The sequence below is a fragment of the Molothrus aeneus genome, chromosome W, assembly GCF_037042795.1.
Source record: "Molothrus aeneus isolate 106 chromosome W, BPBGC_Maene_1.0, whole genome shotgun sequence".
Taxonomy (NCBI): Eukaryota; Metazoa; Chordata; class Aves; order Passeriformes; family Icteridae; genus Molothrus; species Molothrus aeneus.
The window spans coordinates 7838788-7858367 of record NC_089679.1 but is presented as its reverse complement, the minus strand read 5'-3'; the positions used below and the strand labels follow the sequence as shown (position 1 = coordinate 7858367).

The 19580-nt window shown below is 43.2% G+C and overlaps 1 protein-coding gene across 1 annotated transcript; it reads left to right on the top strand.

The window, feature by feature from the left end:
- Window positions 1-17991: 17991 nt before the first annotated feature.
- On the top strand, window positions 17992-18864 carry LOC136568565 (mitochondrial nicotinamide adenine dinucleotide transporter SLC25A51-like). Its single transcript, XM_066568582.1, has one exon. It carries the CDS (start codon window positions 17992-17994, stop codon window positions 18862-18864), a length of 873 nt encoding a protein of 290 aa, XP_066424679.1.
- The last annotated feature ends 716 nt before the right edge of the window (window positions 18865-19580 follow it).

Sequence of the window (19580 nt, the reverse complement as noted above, 5' to 3'; positions counted from 1 at the left end):
CTGTATCAGGGGTAAAAGGTCCTGTTACATCTTCCCAGGTATCAAGGTGAGGCTGACCAGCCTGTAGTTCCCTGGATCCTCCATCTTGCCTTTTTTGAAGATAGGACTGATATTTACTTTCCTCCAGTCTTCAGGCACCTCTCCCAATTGCCATGATTAATAAAAGATTATTGAGACTGGCCTTGCAATGACATCAGCCAGCTCACAGCACTCATGGGTATATTCCAACAGGACCCATGCACTTATGTATGTACAGATTGCTTAAGTATTCCCTAATCTGGTCGTCTTCCACTACAGGTAAGTCTTCCTTGCTCCATCTTTTTTTCCCTGTCTGTGGGACCTAGGATCCTTGAAGGGTGGTCTTGCTAGTAAAGACTGGGGTGTAGAAGATAGTACCTCAGATTTTTCCATGTTCTGGGTCACCAGGGCCCCATCCACATTCAGCCCTAGCCCACATTTTCTGTAGTCTTCCTTCTGTCACCTATGTACTTATAGAAACCCTTCTTGTTGTCTTTAACATCCCTGGCCAGATTCAATTCCATTTGGGCTTTAGCTTTCCTAACATGTCTCTGCATGCTGGGATGGTGTGTCTTAATTCCTCCCAGGTTGTCTGTCCCTGATTCCACCCTCTGTAGGCTTCCTTTTTGTGTTTGAGTATGTCCAGGAGCTCCTTGTTCACCCACAGAGACCTCCTGGCATTTTCACCTGACTTCCTGTTTGTTGGGATGGACTAGTCTAGATCTTGGAGGTGGTGATTCTTGAATATCATCAACCAACTTTCTTGGCCCCCTCTCCCCTCCAGGGCCTTATCCCATGGGACTCTTCCAAGCAGATCTCTGAAGAGACCAGTCTGCTCTCATGAAGTCCAGGGTTGTGATCTTGGTTTTTTGGTTTTTCGCCCCACTCCATCCCCTTGAGGATCCTGAACTCCACTATTTCATGGTCACTGCAGCCAAGGTTGCTTTTTACCTTCATATCCCCAATGAGACCCTCTTTTTCTGTGAATATGAGGTCCATAAGGACACCTCTCCTCATTGACTCCTCTATCACTTGGGTTGAGAAGCTGTTATTGATGTTCTCCAGGAATGTCCTGGATTGCTTGTGCCCTGATGTGCTGTCTCTCCAGCAGATATCAGGGTGGCTCAAGTTGCCCATGCAGACCAGAACCCGCAAAACTGAGGCTACTTCTAGCTGTCTGTAGAATGCCTCATCTGCTTGCTCTTCCTGGTCAGGCGGCTTGTACAAGACACCCACTATAATGTCATCTTTACCTGTCTTCTCTTTAATCCTTGCCCATAAGTTTGCAGTTAGCTCATCATCAATCCCCATGCAGAACTCCATGAATTCCAGATGCTCTCTTACATAAAAGGCAACTCTCCTTGTTTTCCCAGCCTGTCTTTCCTAAAGAGTATGTTTCCCTCCATTGCAACATTCCAAATACAGGAGCTATACCACCACATCTCCATGATCCCAACAATATCACAGCCCTACAACTGCACACAGATCTCTTCCTCATCATGTTTATTCCTTATACTGCATGCATTAGTGTACAGGAACTTCCAGTTGATGAAACTGAAAAGCCACAAGTCTATGATGACATGCATCCCAGGGTCCTGAGGGAACTGGCTGATGTAGTAACCAAGCCAATCTCCACCATATTTGAAAAGTCATGGCAGTCAGGTAAAGTCTCTGGTGACTGGAAAAAGGGAAACATTGCTCCTGTTTTTAAAAAGGGGAGAGAAGATCCAGGGAACTGCAGATGGTTGAGTCTCACCTCTGTGCCTGGGAGGATCATGGAGCAGATCCTCATGGAAGCAATGTTAAGGCACATATAAGATGAGGAGGTGATATGAGACAGCCAGCACAGCTTCACCAAGGGCAAATTGTGCCTGACCAATCAGGTGGCCTTCTATGATGGAGTGACTGCAAAGGTTGATAAGGGAAGACTGATCAATGTCATCTACCTAGATTTCTGTAAAGCCTTTGACACAGTCCCACACAACATTCTTATCTCCAAATTGGAGAGACATGAGTTTGAAGAGTGAACTATTTGGTAAAAAAGTAATTGGCTGGATGGACACAGCCAGAGAGTTGTGGTCAATGGTTCTATGTCCAGGTGGAGGCTGGTGATGAGTGTCCCTCAGGGCTCTGTCTTGGGACCGGTGCTCTTCAATATCTTCATCAATGACATAGACAGTGAGATTGAGTGCACCCTCATCTAGTTTGCAGGTGGCATGAAGCTGAGAAGTGCAAGTGACACAACAGAAGGAAGGGATACCATCCATACAGACCTGGATAAACTTGAGAAGTGGGCCCATGAGAACCTCTTGAGGTTCAACGAGTCCAAGTTCAAGGTGCTGCACCTGTGTTGGAGCAACCCCAGACATGAGTACAGACTGGGAAATAAACTCACTGAGAGCATCCCTGCAGAGAAGGACTTGGGGGTGCTGGTGGATGAAAAGCTGGACATGAGCCAGTAATGTGCGCTTGCAGCTCAGGCAGCCAACTGCACCCTGGGCTGCATCAAAAGAGGTGTAGCCAGCAGGTCAAAGGAGGTAATTCTTCTCTACTCTGCCCCTGTGAGACTCTACCTGAAGTACTGTATTCAGCTTTGGGGCCCTCAGCACAAGACAGAACAAGTCCAGAGGAGGGCTGCAAAGATGATCAGAGAGCTGGAGCACCTCTCCTATGAAGACAGGCTGAGAGAGTTGGGGCTGTTCAGCCTGGAGAAGAGAAGGCTCCAGGAAGACCTCATTGCAGTCTTCTGGTACTTAAAGGGGGCTTATAAAAAAGAGGGACAGTCACTTTTTACATGGGCAGATAGCGATAGGACAAGAGAAAACAATTTTAAAATAAATGAGGACAGAATAAGATTAGAAGTTAGGAAGAAATTCTTTACTGTGAGAGTGGTGAAGCACTGGAACAGATTGTCCAGAGAGGTAGATGCCCTGTGCCTGGAAGTGTTCAAGGCCAGGCTGAATGGGTCTCTGAGCAACCTAATCTAGTGGGTGACTTCTCTGCCCATGGCAGGGGACTTGGAACTCAATGATCATTAAAGTCCCTTCCAACTCAAGCCTTTCTATGATTCTATGAAGGGGATAATAGTCAAAGGGTCTGACAAGCTTCAGCAGTTTCTCCATTGCATGTCAGATTCACACCTCCAGCAAGCAGCAAACCTCTCTATATGACCATCAGGTCAGCAGATTGTTGTCTCCATCCCTCACAGCAGGCAGTCACCCACTACCACCACTCAGCACTACCTCCTGGTAGATCTTGCATGGTTTAGAGTCAGTTGGCCAGGTAATTTGCTTGAAAGCACACATAACTCCTTCTCAGTTTTGAGGGCAGTGAATCTGTTCCATAGTTACAAGCCTTCTGGTGGAGCTGGTAGCCTTCTCCTTGTTGCCAGAAGTAATTTTTCACCTTTCCCTGCGGCTGCACCTGACATTCCTGCTAGGGACAGACTCTTGCCTGTGTTTCCACTGCAGCTGGGGTACAGGGCTCTTAAAGCTGTTGTATCTCTGAAAAGATCCTGATTCTATATGTGATGCTGCACAGCCTGCCGACTTTCTTGTCTAACTCCTCCACTTGATGACTAAAGAAGGCTGTTAGTGTTCAGGAACACATAATCACGGAATGATTATATGCAGGTGCTTTTATTGAAGAGCTCTGGGTGTCAGGGGTGTACAAACCCAAATTGACTTCGCCATGGGTTCGAGATGAACATGTTTTTATATTTTATCGTTATATAACTTACATATTAATTATTAAGCTTACATTGTTCTATTGTATACATTGATTTCATCCAAGCATGGGTTTCTCATGATCCCCCTCAAACCCTTGAACATAGTTTCTCATGATTCTTCTTACGATTAAACAATAATTATATCAAATTACTAAGCAATCATCTCATCTAACAATTATATCATTTATCATATACTGGTTACACAGGTGCAGTTTCACATGATCTGGCAAACACAAGGCTTAACATTTCCCAGGGCCTACCCTTAACATTTTCCCAGGGCCTACTAAGCCTAACTTTCTTTCTAACTCCCCTGAATATACCATGATTTTAGAAACATTTTATCCCTATACTATCAAGGCCACCTCTTCCATCCTTGGGGAAAGGCCCCAGGCACTCCCTACAGCCTATGCTTACAAGACTGTATTTACCATCTAAAGCTCTATCTGGCAGAGATAGCTAGTCTAATACCTGCTGAGGAATATGGCCTATGACATGGCACCACCATACCTGAGAACATATTGGCTGGTTTGAAATGTGATGAAGATACCCCTCTGCAACAGCTGTTGCCTCTGGGAGGCTGTACTCCAGGCCTGGCTCCTTTATAGGCCTTTCCTTAGCACCAGCTAAAAGAGAGTTTGACCCTCTCTAATCAGCAGGTAACTAACAAAGGCTCCAGGCACCATGTCAGGGGTAGCTGACTATGCTTTTATAAGCTGTTAGAGCTTCCTTGGGCCCACATCCTCATAGCTTCCCTTAGCTTGTCCTTAGTTGATAGCAGCAGGCATCCTCAAGTTTCTCAGAGGGTTCCCAGGATTTCCCCAATGATCCTGGACTCTGTCCTCAGAAGCTCCCAAAGCAGAACCCAGAGACTGCTGTGCAAACTGCTGCATCTGTTTGCTGCCTCTGTTACCTGTACTCATCTTGATGGATATTGCATCTGGATACTGGAGCTGAGGCTCTCCTGGTGCAGTCCTGGGAGGGACCTAGACAGGGTGCCTGTTTCTGAGTCCCTAATTTGGGTTGCTCACCTGCCTTTGTACCTCTGCACTCTTCTGGGCTTGTGGAGCTGGACCTTTGATAGGCTGATAGGTCTCCTGTGATGGACCCGGGAGGAGCCAGGGTAGGATATTATTTAAGCTCCCCCGCCTGCCATTTTTTCTCTGTTCTTTTTTGTGGTGTGTAGATAAGCTTTTTACCACATAGCATAACATCTGTCACCAGTGTTATGAACACAGAAAGATAAAGGGATGTTTGGTACAAAATATTTTTTTATTTCTTGTGGCTAGAATTTTGCCATTCTGAAATCCATGATAATTTAGGCAGGTAATTTTGCTGAACTCTTAGTCTTCTTAGAAGGACTAGATATTATATACCACAAGATGGTATGGAAGTGATAGGAACCTGAAAGGATGGACCGTGGATCAGGGAATATTCTGGACTTTTGTTCAGTCTCTGGATATATTACTAAAGACAGCACAACTACAGTCTAGATCAGTGGTCTCTAAAGTCAGTGTGCAAGACAATCCATTGAGGTATGGGAAGAGAATATTTTGGCAGTGTTAATAAATAAAAATTATTTTAATACGGTATTTATTACATCTTTATCTCATACTTTTAAAATTCTATTTTTGTGCATATTTATAACACATAATAATACAATAGTACATGTGTATAATTTATAAATAAATATACATATATTCAGGGTGCACGTTCAAAACATTTTTACGATGGGGTGCATGATTAAAAAATTTGGAGACCACTGGTCTAGATGATCTTCTTGTTACATGTCAAAAATAGAATTGTCTATGTCCCCCTGTAGTGTGTTCTAAACTGGGGGGTGGGGGGGAGTGGGGTGGACTTCTGCACAGAAATTAACTATTGTGATGACTGCAGAAACTTGTGCATATTGGGAACACAGGTGTCGAAATACGACACAAAATGAATGACACTCACACTCTAAGAGGTCCAAAGTAAAAAAGGGGGCCATTTATTTCCCAACCTCGATATTTATAGAATTCCAAAAGTGACCACGGATTGGAGGATGAAATTGCCACCTCTCCAGTCACACTGGTCAAACCAACAGTCCATCAATTCTTTCCTCCTCCAGAAAGGAATGCAAAACAGTAATTATTTCCATGAAAAGTGTGTGAGAAACTCCATTACAAAAATGTAAACATCAGAAGGCTTAGAAGAACTTTAGAAGAACAGGTAATCCAAATCTTCCAAGAACAGATTCCCCTGTAATAAACTTTAATTTGGAAGCAGCTCATGTACTCCTACACTTGTGGTCCACGACCCACCCCTGTAAAATGTCCACAAAACATCCACAAAATGTCCATTGTGCTCATTTAGTCCACCTGTTCTGGTGGTCACTCAGGACAAGAGAGGTGGTGTGTTGTGTGGAGTTACTGGGCACCAAATGTAGCTCAGATAGGGTTGCTGCTGCACTGCAACTGCTTCTTGTAAGACTTTTCCTCCACTGGTTTGGGTGGTTCCTGCTATAGTAATTCCTCTGGCTTAGACTTATCCACAGACTACAGTCACTTTGAGGTGCACCTGCTCCAGCATGGCCTTACCCACCACCACAGTCCCTTTGGAAGTAAACCTTTTCCAACGTGGCCTTACCCATGTGTTGTGGTTTAGAATAGGAGGAAAATTTAAGGAAGTGATGTAGAAGTTTTTTATGTAATTGATAATTTATCAAATTATTAAGGAGTTAGATATGTTTTTGTGAAATATATCTGTCAAAAATAAAAAAACTTGGGAATTTTTTTTTTTGTTAGGAGTGAAGTAATATGGTTGGGCAGGTTCTGTTTCTGGCTGGGTTTATCAGTCTTGTTGCGGGGTTGGGTTCTTTTTCTTTGGGTTGCTTGCTGGTTCCCTTTCCTTTCTTTTATTTACTTTTAGGTAGGGAGAGGGGGTGTTGTGGGCTAGATAGAACTAACTTTATTAACATCTAACGATTTTCTACAAGTCCTTAATCCAAAACCTAGCTGTACTTGTTACACCCCGGGAGCAGTCCTGGGTTGGTACCGGGATTTTACTCTGTAGAAGTTACTTATAACTACTAAATATGAAAAAAAAAAGACTACCCCCTCACCCCTCAACCCCGGTGTACTACTACTAAGTTCTAGCCTAACTAATTAAATCCAAGCCACTTCCCCCAACTACCATCTAAAGTACCCAACTCAACCAAGGATCAAATAACCATTTAAAGGGCCCAAGCGTAATAGTAACCCTTTCAGTACTTCAATCTTCCCTCAAATAAAAGAAAAAAACAAGATACAAACAAAAGAACAACATAAAAATATCAAAATTAGTAAAAAAAAGTTAAATCCCAGATAAAAAGCATAAAAAACCCCTTGTTTTTAAAACTGAAATCCTCTTATAAATGACAGAGAAAAGATTCTTTTTTCCTATAACACATAAAACTATGGGGAAATGAAAGTGTTCAAATTAATGTTGAAGAAAAGCCTCCATACTAAAATAAGTAGATCTTAAAATAGCTGTAATCCCATGAAAAGTTTAAACAAAAAAAAAAAAAAAAAAAGTAGTCCTTTACTTCCAGGAAAAGCAAAAGAAAACTTCTGTTCCCAGAAATAAAGATTATTTTAAAGATAAATAATAAAAACTTCTACCTTTAAACAACTTATCTTTAAAACAATACCCCATAAGTCAACATGGCTATGAGAGACAACTGCTCACTTTGAAAATCTTTTAAAAGGTTTTTTAAACCTTAACAAAAATACAACAAAAGGACTAATTAAGGAAAAATTAACAGCACTGAGAACTGCCTTTGTGGCTACCTACCACATGGCTGGTTCATCTTCAAGATGGATGCTCAGTCTTTTATACCCCTGGGGGTTGCATCAGCCAACCCTAGCCCCTCCCAAAGTCTGTCAGTCCGCTCTTCTTTGCCGTTTATTGCTGGAGACTGCTTTCTTGTAACTTGATTGGAGGTCAGGTGTTGTCATGCCGCACCCCCTAAGCAACAAGCTTTTCCATTCCCAACTGCCCCATGCAATGGGCACGTGTGCACGCCTTCTTTCTACCTGTACTAGACAATCCAGGCTGTCTGATGGCAACAATATAGAGGGGGGTGAAAAAGGGAACTATGGGGAGAACAGAGGACATCTAAACTACAATAACATAACTATACATCACTAAAGCTTCTCTTAATAGTCACACAATATTTATCCCTTAATTGAGAGAGCCAGTCATCTCATTATCCAACTATAACATGGCCCATCAACAAGCTGTGAGAAGGCTTATAAGAAAAACTTCACAATAGCAGGGTTCCCCAAACAGCTGTTATTTGTAACAAAATTAAGAACCACAAAAAAACTATTTTTCCCTCTTGTGAAGAAGTCTCCGTAACCTTAACAAGAGAGACTTCTCTCCCTAAGTAAACTAAAAAAAACTATTTTAAAAGTAGTAAACTAACTAGAAACCTTAGATTTAGTTTCTTTACATTATCAGTAAAAAAAAAAAAAAAGTTATAAAGGGAGAAAAAGTATTCTAAAGAGTTTATTTTAATTCTTACTACTTTTTCCCTTTAATTACTTTTAATAAAATTTTCTTTATACCCTTTTAAAGTTTTGAATTTACTTAACCTTTCTCCTTATCCTATCTCACAAGAAGTAAATACCTTAATAATTATCCAACACTAAAACCCACCACACTCATCAACACATTAACTGAAAAATCTCAAAATTAAAGAAATCTAAAATTAACAAAACAAAACCACTACACAAAATTGGTACTTCTGCCCGGTTTCAAACTGAAACCACCACATCTTTTAGGAAAAAATACAGGCAATTTATAAACGCTGTGAGATGAAGAATTTATTTAGAGAAATAAATAGTGAAGCAGGTATTAAATAATAAAATTAAGTAGAATGATAGTGAAAAAGTTTTATTGTAATTATGGTAAAAAATCTAGGAGTGGAGGTTAGTATAATTTTTTTCCCTTTACTTAATTTAGTTAGTTTTATTGTTCTAGGTAGAAGTTATACATGGAATGTAATTTTAATAATAATTCTTTAGCATGTATATTTCACAGACGCGAAAGGTAGAGTGTTGTGGTTTAGAAGAGGAGGAAAATTTAAGGAAGTGATGCAGAAGCTTTTTGTATAACTGACAATCTATTAAACCACTAAGGAGCTAGACACAGCTCTGTGAAAGACACATGTTAAAAACAAAAAAATCCGGGAACTTTCTCTTTCCTTCCCGGTCCGGAGCGAAGTAACATAGCTGAGCAGGCCCCGTCCTGGGCCGGGCCAACTGGCCCTGCCGCGGGGCTGGGCCCCCTTTCCCTGGGCTGCCTGCTGGTTCCCCCTCCCTTCCCTCATCTACTCCCAGGCAGGGAGAGGGGATGCCGCAGGCCAGATAGAATCAACCTTACTAACATCTAACTACTTTCTACAACTCCCCAACCCGAAACCCAGCCACACCCACTACACCCCAGGAGCAGCCCTGGGTCGGAACCGGGGTTTTACCCAGTAGAAGTTAGCCACAACCATCAAACATGAAAAAAAAAAAGACCACCCCACCCCTGCCTGCAATCCCGGCGAACTACTACTACTACTAAGTTCTAGCCTAACTAATTAAATCCAAGCCACCTCCCCCAACTACCATCTAAAGTAACCAACTCAACCAAAAATCAAATAATCATTTAAAAGGCCCAGGCTGCAGTCCCTCCAGGGGTGTACCTGCTATGTCATGGGCTTATTCATGGCCACACATTTTGAGGTCCTCCAGTATGACCTCATGCACAGCCACTGATGCTTCAAGATGTACCTGCTATGGCACAGACATAACCACAGGCACATATGCTTTGAGATTTACCAGCTCTGGTATGGATTTATCCATGGCCACAGACACTTCAGGGTGTCCTGTTCCTGTGTGGACTCATCCACAGTCCCTTCAACTTGAATTCACACTGGAGTTCTAGCCTGTCCAGTACAGCAGCACAGAAACAGCAATGATGCCCAGGCCATCTGCCAGCGCATGCACATGGCTATTGCTGTTATCCAAATGTTCCCAGGCACAGCAGAGTAAGAAGATGAGCAGATGAGCAGCACATCGAGCAGCAAAAAGCAGCCATGAGTAATAGACTCTGATATACAGTTAGGCAAGCAAGCCCCATGGCAAGTACAGGAGCCTGCCCATTGAAAGCTAAAGAGCACTGATGCCTTGAGAAGGCTGACCTAGAACAGAAGCTAGACAGAGTTAAAGAATACAGTAGGTATTTATTAAAAGGCCTCAATGGATACAGCTTAGGCAGTACAAGAGCCCAGCCAGGGCTACACCCAAGATGGACCCAAAATGGTCACAAAATGGACAACCAGTCACAAACTCTGGTCCATTTGCATATTGGAGTTAATTGTCCAATTAAAGCTTTAGGTTATGAAGTTCCATCCTCCTTGTTTTTCTCTCTTCAATTCACCGTTGTTTATACTTTTTGGCCTGGAGCTTGTAGCGGTTGTCCTTGGTCAAGCTGGAAAAGGATTGTTTTGTCTACCTACCCTGTGAAAAGACCTTGCTAACACTTAATATGAAGCTCAGAGCTACACACTAAAGCAGCACAGAATCTGAAAAATATGAAAGCTAAAACTTAAGGCATCAGCACTAACAGATATAAATTCCATCTATCACATCCCAATCAAATCCATCATTATCCTGAACCCTTTGAGCCCCTCACTGGGCACCAAAAAGGGCTGTTGTGGTTTAACCCCAGCCAGTATCCAAGTGCCATGCAGCCATTTGCTCACTGACCCACTGAGTGGGAATGGGAGGAGAATCAGAAGAGTAAAAGTGGGAAAACTTGTGGGTTGAGATAAAGACAATTTAATCATAGAATCATATAATGGCTTGGGTTGGAAAGGACCTTAAAAATCATCTAGTTCCAACCCCTCTGCCATGGGCAGGGAACCTTCCACTAGATCAGGTCACTCAGACCCCATCCAACCCAGCCTTGAATACCTCTAGGGATGGGGCATCCACAATTTCTCTGGACAACCTGTACCAGTGCCTCACTATCGGTGCTATGATGCCCAACAGGCAGGAAGAATGATGCACAGAACTCCATGATATCAGAAGGCTAATTAATTACTTTATTATACTATAACTATATTACACTATATTACACTAACAAGAACTATCACTAACTAACTAACTAGAAAACCTGTGACTCTCTGCTTGAGAGTCCTGACACACACACATGGATCTAATTGGTTAATGAATCTAAAACACTATCACTAGAATCTAATTAAGCAATCACTTTGGGTAAACAATCTCTAGAACACATTCTACATGGGTACAAACACAGGGGCAGTAAATGAGATAAGAATTGTTTTGATTATTATTTTCTCTACTTCTCTCACAGCCTTTCTCAGGAGAATCCTGAGAAAGCTAAATCTCTCTCTGTTCAGAGGGCATGTGAATACCACACCTCACAACTCTCACAGTAAAGATTTTCTTCTTAGCATCTAATCTAAACCTACTCTCTGACAGTTTGAAGCTATTCCCCCTTGTCCTATCACCACATGCCCTTGGAAAAAGTTTCTCTCCATCTTTTTTGTAGGCTCCCTTCAGGTACTGGAAGGCTGCAATTAGGTCACCCTGAAGCCTTCTCTTTTCCAGGCCAAATAATCCTAATTCTCTCAGCGTTTCCTCATAGCAGAGGTGCTCCATTCCTCTAATCATCTTGGTAGCCTCATCTGGACTTGCTCTAAGAGCTCTTCCTTCTTCCTCTGCTGAGCACCCCAGGGCTGGATGCAACACTTCAGATGGGGTCTCATCAGAGTAGAGGGGTAGAATTCCCTCCCTCACCCTGCTGGCCACAGTGCTTTGGATGCAGCCCATGACATGATTTGCTTTCTGGGCTGTGAGCACACATTGCTGGCTGATGTCCAGCCTCTCATCCACTAGCACCCCCAAGTCCTTCTCAGCAGGGCTGCTCTCAATCCGTTCATCCCCCAACAGGGATTAGTACCAGGAGTTGCCCCAACCCAGGTGCAGCACTTGGCACTTGGTCTTATTAAACCTCATGAGATTCCCATGGGCCCACTCCTCAACCTTGTCCAGGTCCCTCTGGATGGCATCCCAACCTTCAGGTGTGTCAACTGCACCACTCAGCTTGGTGTCATCTGCAAATTTCCCGAGGGTGCACTCGATCCCCTTTGTTTATCGCATTGATGAAGATATTAAATAGCACTGGTCCCAATACAGACCCCTGAGGGACACCACTTGTCACTGATCTCCATCTGGACTCTGAGCCATTGACTACTGCCTTCTGGATGTGACTGTCAAACCACATTCTTATTCTTTTAACAGTCCACCTATCCAATCCATCTCTCTTCAATTTAGAGAGAAGGATGTTGTGGGGGACCATGTCAAAGGCTTTACAGAAATCCAGATAAATGACATCTGTAGCCCTTCCCTTGTCCACTGATGGAGTGTCTCCATCATAGAAGGCCACTAGATTGGTCAGGCAGGACTTGCCCTTGGTGAAGTGCTGGCTGTCTCAGATCACCTCCTGTTCTCCATGTGCCTCAGCAGAGCTTCCCAGAGGATCTGCTCCATGATCCTCCCAGGCACAGAGGTGAGTCTGACAGGTTGCTAGTTCCCAGGGTCCTCCTTTCTGCTCTTTTTAAAGATGGGGACAATGTTTCCCTTTTTCCAGTCACCTGGGACTTTAGCTGACTGCCATGACTTTTTGAATATCATGGAGAGTGGCCTGGAAACTCCATCAGTCAATGACTACAGGATGCATCTTATCTAGTCCCATAGACTTATGTACATTCAGGTTCCTCAGGTAGCCATGAACCTGATCTCTTAGAGTGGGAGGGACTTTGTTCCCCCAGTGGAGCGGTGGCCAGTGGAAAGTAAAACGCCCAGGCTAGATAAGTGTCCAGCCAACCTCCAGCCAGTAAGGCACTTCCCCAACACGAAGTCAGGGCCCGGTGCCTAGCGATGACAGGCTGACGGACGAGTGGCCGCAGTAGTGAGCTCCGAAGTCGCAGGATGAAATGAAGAGGCGACTCTCAGTTTCTTCAGGGAGGGTGGTTTTATTGGTAGGGAAAACGTGGAGAACGAGCTGAGAGCCCCGAGGCAAGAAAACCCCGGGTTTTACAGAGGGTGGGGGGGGGTTAAAGATAGCAAATCAGAGAAGGATACACTAAGGATTGGCATAATCAGAGAACCAATCAAACACAGTTGTGGGAAGGACCCTGGCCCCTAACCCAATCACCCAACACCCTGGCCCGAACTTTCTAGAAAAAGAGGCAGGGGTGTCGAGTGACAGGCAGGCAGCCAGGGGTGGGGAACAAGAAAGATACATTTAGTAACCAAGTCAACTGGGGAGGGGTTTGGGGATTGACACAAACTGGTAACAGGGCAGGACCTTCGGAGAGAACAATGGGGGGAAAACTGAACAGACATAAAACACACCACAACATCTCCCCCTTTTTCGTTTAAAACAAAAGAACGGTAAGGGCAAACACTGTTCCATCGGGGGAAAACTAAAAACAAACAAGAGACAGACATAAGGAATGACTCTGAATCAGGTCCTGCCCGGGGCAGGGAGAGGGTTAAACTAGGAGTGGCTCCATCCCTGGGAGCTTCCGCCGCCGCCGCCAACATGCCTCCGTGACCTGTTCTATGTTTTCTGCTCTCAGAGTCCTCCCAGGGCGGAAGGGCTTGACCCACTTAGCGGGGATCCATCTCGGACCTGAGGGGGTGGACACGCAAGCGTATCCCCTTCCCCAGGTCACGAGATCGAAAGGCCCTTCCGTTTTCCAGGTCTCCGGATCCTTAATCAGGACAGGAGGCCTGGCCCTGGCCTGCAGCTGCTCATGTCTCCCGAAATGTCGCACGATAGGCGGATTGAGATTTTCAAACGAACAGTTTAGGAAATTAATGGTAAAAAGCGCCTTCGCGAGACGGATATGGGGGGACTCCACCTTTACGGCCACTCGTTGTTGTTCCAGAACTCTTTTTAGGCTCTGGTGGGTCCTTTCTACCACGGCTTGGCCTGTCGGGGAATAGGGGATGCCGGTCTTATGCTCTATTCCCCATTGTTGCAGGAAGCTTCGCAGCTCCCTGAATTATATGCCGGGCCATTGTCTGTTTTCAGGACCTTGGGGATGCCCAGGACAGCGAACGCTTGAACTAGGTGTTTTTCACAATCTGCTGCCTTTTCCCCTGTGTGGGCAGAGGCATAGACTGCGCCAGAGAAGGTATCCACTGAGACATGTACAAATTGCAGACGGCCAAAGGAAGGAATGTGGGTAACATCCATCTGCCACACCTCGCAACTAGATAGACCTCTGGGGTTAGCTCCCAAGGGTATTGTTGGGAGCTGGTGGGACTGGCATTGAGGACATGTAGCCACGATCGCCTTGGCCTGTTCGCGTGTAAGATGAAATTGTCAAACAAGGCCAGGGGCGTTCTGATGGAATTGCTGGTGGCTGATCTTTGCCTGACTGAACAGATCAGGGAGTGGGGCAGCTTGAACAGGAGCGGCAAGGGCGTCAGCACGCCTGTTGCCTTCCGCAATAAACCCAGGCAAATCGGTATGTGACCTGACATGCATCACATAAAAGGGTTGCTCTCAGTGGGAGACTAAGTTCACAAGCTTAGAGAGCAAGTTAAACAAAGGGATGTTTGATACCTCCTGTAAAATTGCATTTTCGGCTCTGGACACTACACCTGCTACGTAAGCTGAATCGGTAACAAGATTGAATGGTTCAGAGAACCTCTCAAAGGCTCTGACGACTGCGTCCAACTCAGCAACTTGAGGCGAGCCCTCCACCTCGGTGACATCTGCCTCCCACCGCTGAGTCTGAGGATCCTTCTAAGTCATCACTGACTTATGGGATGCTCCAGACGCGTCCGTGAAAACTGTCAAAGCCTTCAAAGGGGTTCTGCTCTGAACTGATTTAGTAGCTAGAGTAAATTCCTGATTAAATAATTTGTGGGCCGGCCGATCTACTGCAATTTGACCGGTGTAGCTGTCCAGAGCAAACTGAAGCATTTCATTTGTTTCAAGGAGGTGATCAATCATCTTTCTTTTTAGATGGCCCGAATTGAATTTTAAAGGAATGTGGATGCAGTCAAAGTCACAACCTGCCAACTCTCTGATCCGTGATCTAGCCTTTCTGATCAATTCTGCCACCAGCTCGGCTGGCAGGACCTTCTGAGAGAACAATGGGGGGAAAACTGAACAGACATAAAACACACCACAACACCCCAGTCCCCATCCTGCTGTCCATCCATTCAAGAGGTGTGGGGAGAGAGGTTGCCATCAAAGACTTGAGGCAATGAAGTTAAGCACCTCAGCCTTCTCCTCATCCTTTGTTACGAGTTTTCTAGTACTGTTTATCATTACACCTTCTTTGACCTTCCTTTTCTGATTAATGCCTGTAGCAGTCCCCCACGATAATGTCACCTGTCCCTGCCCTCCCTTTAATCCTGACTGATAAGCTCCTAGTCAGCTCCTCATCCCTCCCCAGGGGAAACTCCACTCACTCCAGCTGCTCATTTATATAGTCTGTTTAATGTACCAGTAGAAGCCCTTCCTGCTATTCTTTGTGTCCCTTGCCAGGTTTGGTTCCAACTTTGCCTTTGCCTTCCTCACCCCATCTCTATACAACCAAACTTTATACTCTTTCCAGGTTACCTGTCCTTGTTTCCACTGCCTGTGCATTTGCTTCTTCCCTTTGATTTTACTCAGCCATGCCAGTCTCTTGCCTTCATTGTCTGATTTCTTGCTCCTGGGTATTGCTGGTTCTTGTGCCCTATGGTAAACCAAAAGCCATGCAAGCAAAGCAAATCAAGGAATTAATTCACTACTTCCCATCAGCTTTATATCCTAAACATGATGTCATATGGTATGGAATATCCCTTTGATCAGTTGGAGTCAGATGTCCCACCTGTGTTCCCTCCCAGTTTAACTGTATCCCAGCCAAAACCAGTGCAGTGATACAGCTGGGTCTTGCAAAATTAAAGCTGAAAGCAAAGGTTCTGTCATAAACACATCTGAGAAAAATTGCATTGCCTGATTATTACAAGTTCTCAAATCATAATAATGACAACTTACTTAAACTACATGAGAAAATATGTACCTTATAAATCTGAGTTAGAGCTCTTTTTTTTTTCTCAAGAGAAATCAGAAGTGATATTGGCCAGAGGTTGCTATTGCCAACACAACTGGTGACTAGTCAAAAGTCTTATGTATCCTGTGGTTTAGATGTATTACTGAATGACACATTTATCCAGAGTTGGTTTAACTCTTAATATAAAAGTGGGGTGCCAGATAAGACTGTGGCTTAGTTGTGGGTGTGGCTATTTTACTATATGCAGATAGAACTAAGTTGATCCTAGAAACAATACATATTAGTATAGATGAAGTGGTACAACCTCCCTAATGTGAATTCCTCACTACTGGTATGACTTCATATCAGGATGTAAGTCTCTGTCCGAAGTTTCCCTCATCTGCCTCATGATCGTCATGAAAGGGACAGAGATTGGGACCACTGAAGAAAAAGGACCCTTGTCTGAAATTCTGGCCTTGTTGGAGATGGTCACTTGCCAAGACCCTGAGGCCTGGGCACAGCCTCTGGCATTGCTAAGCTATTGTTCACAGGTGTGTTTGCTGTATGCTACACTGGGCCCAGTGAAAGGTAAAAAGGGGCACTCTGCCCTTTTTTGCAACAATGGCCCTGGAATTTCCCCACATCTCAGCTTGGCTGGACTTCTCCTGAGGAAGTTTTTGGTGGTACCCACAGAAGACCCCTCACCTTTTTTACAACCACATTGACAGACAGACTGAGATGGGAGAAGCCTCTCCATCAAGGACTGAGACATGAAACCCCTATGGAAAAGCTCCCCCTCCTCCCAAGGACTGAGACTGAAACCTCTAACCTGAGGAGAGGTGTGTGGGGGAGGTAAGCTGACCAAACCAAGATGTTTGCCTGCAGGTTATGACCACTGGACCAAGAAGACAATGGCTCTCGCTTACTGCTGAGAACATGGACTACCTGTTACATCTATTCTTTATTGTATCTGTTTCCCCCCCTCGCAATTTTCAATAGAGTTATCATAATAAAAACCTCTGAGTTAGCTAGAGATTTCGAGATCTCCCCAACATAACAGGCGGATCCTCAGCTGGACTAGACCAAAAGACTTTGTCTCTACGTTAAGTAGCTATATCCCCCTCTCTCTCTCTCTCTCTCTTCTCTCTCTTTCTCTATCTTTTTCTCTCCCTTAATCCCTCTATCGCATTTGCTGTGGTCATTCAATAAAAGGTGCATTTGTTTATGATTATTACTGCAAATCCCCTTGCTGTGTCGGTTTTTTGCACTCTGAGATCAATTAACAAACCATTATGAAACCCGTTCATAAGGATGGATCGTGACACAGGGTAAAATACTTAACCTTTGTAAATGACTTCTATGGTGCTGTTCCTTGGAAAACATTGAAGAGTGTAATATTATGCAAGTGGCAGATAATGTATCACCTATTAAGGACTAATTATCAGTTTTATTTAATGAAACTCTTTTCACTGTGTCCTTCAGGACCATAGCTCTAGCAGAGCTCAATGTATTCTTTATCATTTCTATATTATTTTATTACTCTATAGTAAACGAATGCTGATTATTAAATTCCTATTTAAATTATTCATTGCTGTCTACCACAGGGAAATACAGGCAGGAATGATCAGAATTTGTAATGCTGAGCTGTGTGTAGTGTGTGTGTTTTCCAAAAGCTTGGTAACTTGTATTGTATCTTACTAGTGTTAGAATAGATCATTCAGTGTTTGAATTCCTTGGCATACTGTACTGGCAACTTAATGGGCAAACTTCCTATTTCTCCCTCACATTTTCAGTTTTAAGGTGGCACTGGAGGGGTTCGTATGTCTATTTGTTTTAATTTAGTTTGGTTCTAATCAACAAAACATAAAGGGAGGAAAAATATCTAGTTTTTCAGGCCCTTGGATGTAGTGTAGAAAATTGTGCATTTTGCATCATCTATCAGTTGATGACAGTTTGTCACACTGTTCCACTGAATTTGATGAATTTTCTTCAGGACGTAAAATGCTGCACAGTGTGATGTTGAACAGTGTAAACATGATGTGTGTATGTAAACTAAAAAAACTGTCACATGCCATTTTGTTCACATACTTTTTTTCTTTTTTTGACATAGGAAAAGAAATCTAAGATATATATTGAGGGGGAAAAAAAGATGGATTCACAAGATTGTGTCCCAACAAATTCAAAGCAAGATATGAGCCATCACATAAAGGGTAACGCTGGTAAACATTATCTTTGTGGCTATTGTGCAGCCTTCACCAATATAGTAGTCACCTTTCCCATCCAGAAGGTCCTCTTTCGACAACAGTTGTATGGCTTGAAAACAAAGGATGCAGTACATCAGCTGCAGAAAGATGGAATTCGAAATCTCTATCGTGGAATCCTTCCTCCATTAATGCAAAAAACAACTACCCTGGCTCTAATGTTTGGCTTGTATGAAGATTTCTCCTCCTTGCTCCATAGTCATACAAGTGCACCTGAACTTCTAACTTGCAGCATGGCAGCAGTGCTTGCAGGGACCACAGAAGCCCTTCTTACACCTTTTGAACGAGTCCAGACTTTGCTTCAAGACTACAAACATCATGACAAATTTACAAACACTTACCAGGCTTTCAAGGTACTAAAAGTCTATGGGATTAGAGAATATTATTGGGGTTTGGTGCCTATTCTGCTCCGGAATGGAAGCAGTAATATCCTCTTCTTTGGCCTACGAGGACCTATCAAACATTGTCTGCCTGAAGCAACTTCTCATAGCACTCACTTGGTCAATGACTTTATCTGTGATGGGCTGTTGGGTGCCTTACTGGGATCCTTATTTTTCCCAATGAATGTTGTAAAAACTCGCATGCAATCTCAAATTGGTGGTGAATTTCAGTCTTTTTCAAAAGTTTTTGTGACAATATGGCTAGAACGTGATAAAAAATTGATGCATCTTTTCAGAGGAGTCCATCTGAATTACCATCGTTCTGTCCTGTCCTGGGGCATAATCAATGCAACATACGAATTCTTGCTAAAGCTATTATGAGAAATGTTACCTTCCTTTGAAACACCTCTATTCACTTGGGTATTTGTACATTTTAGATCACTTTGTCTCTGGAAATAGGTTAATTTATGGAACTTTTTGTAAATAATATGGAGTACCATGAAACTTGAAGAGAATTCAAAGCAGCCATTACATTTCAGTAGGGAGATGTATGATATTGTTAGTGGCTGCTTAGTGTGGAAGGTAATTAGTCTTATGAACAACCTTGAGTATTTATGGGGTAAATAGCAATATATCTAAATCTTGATGCAATTCAATATACTTCTAAACAAGTTAAAGTATTTATATATTGGTGGATAAATTTACCCATAGTGGAATATCTAGAAAAATGCAAAGTAAAAAAATATCTGTATATTGGTCCAGTAGCTTATTCTATAATTTCAAATATTTCCCAATACTCACAATAATCAAATTTTATGCTGCACATTGTATAATTTGAAAATAAAGAAGGAGCCAATGAAAGCTAATTCTTTTGTTTGAAACACTACAGAGGGTTAAAAACTGATCTTCCAAATGTCTTGGGGCTCTAAATTATCTTTGGAGTTTAAACAGAAGCTGCCAATTTTTGATTAGGATGACTTTCTTTCTGAACCTCAAGTTTTAAACTGAGCCTACACAAACTATTTTGTCAACCATATTACCACTCAGCTTTAACATGAGCATTATCTCATTCATCAATAGCTACTGAATATTAAACT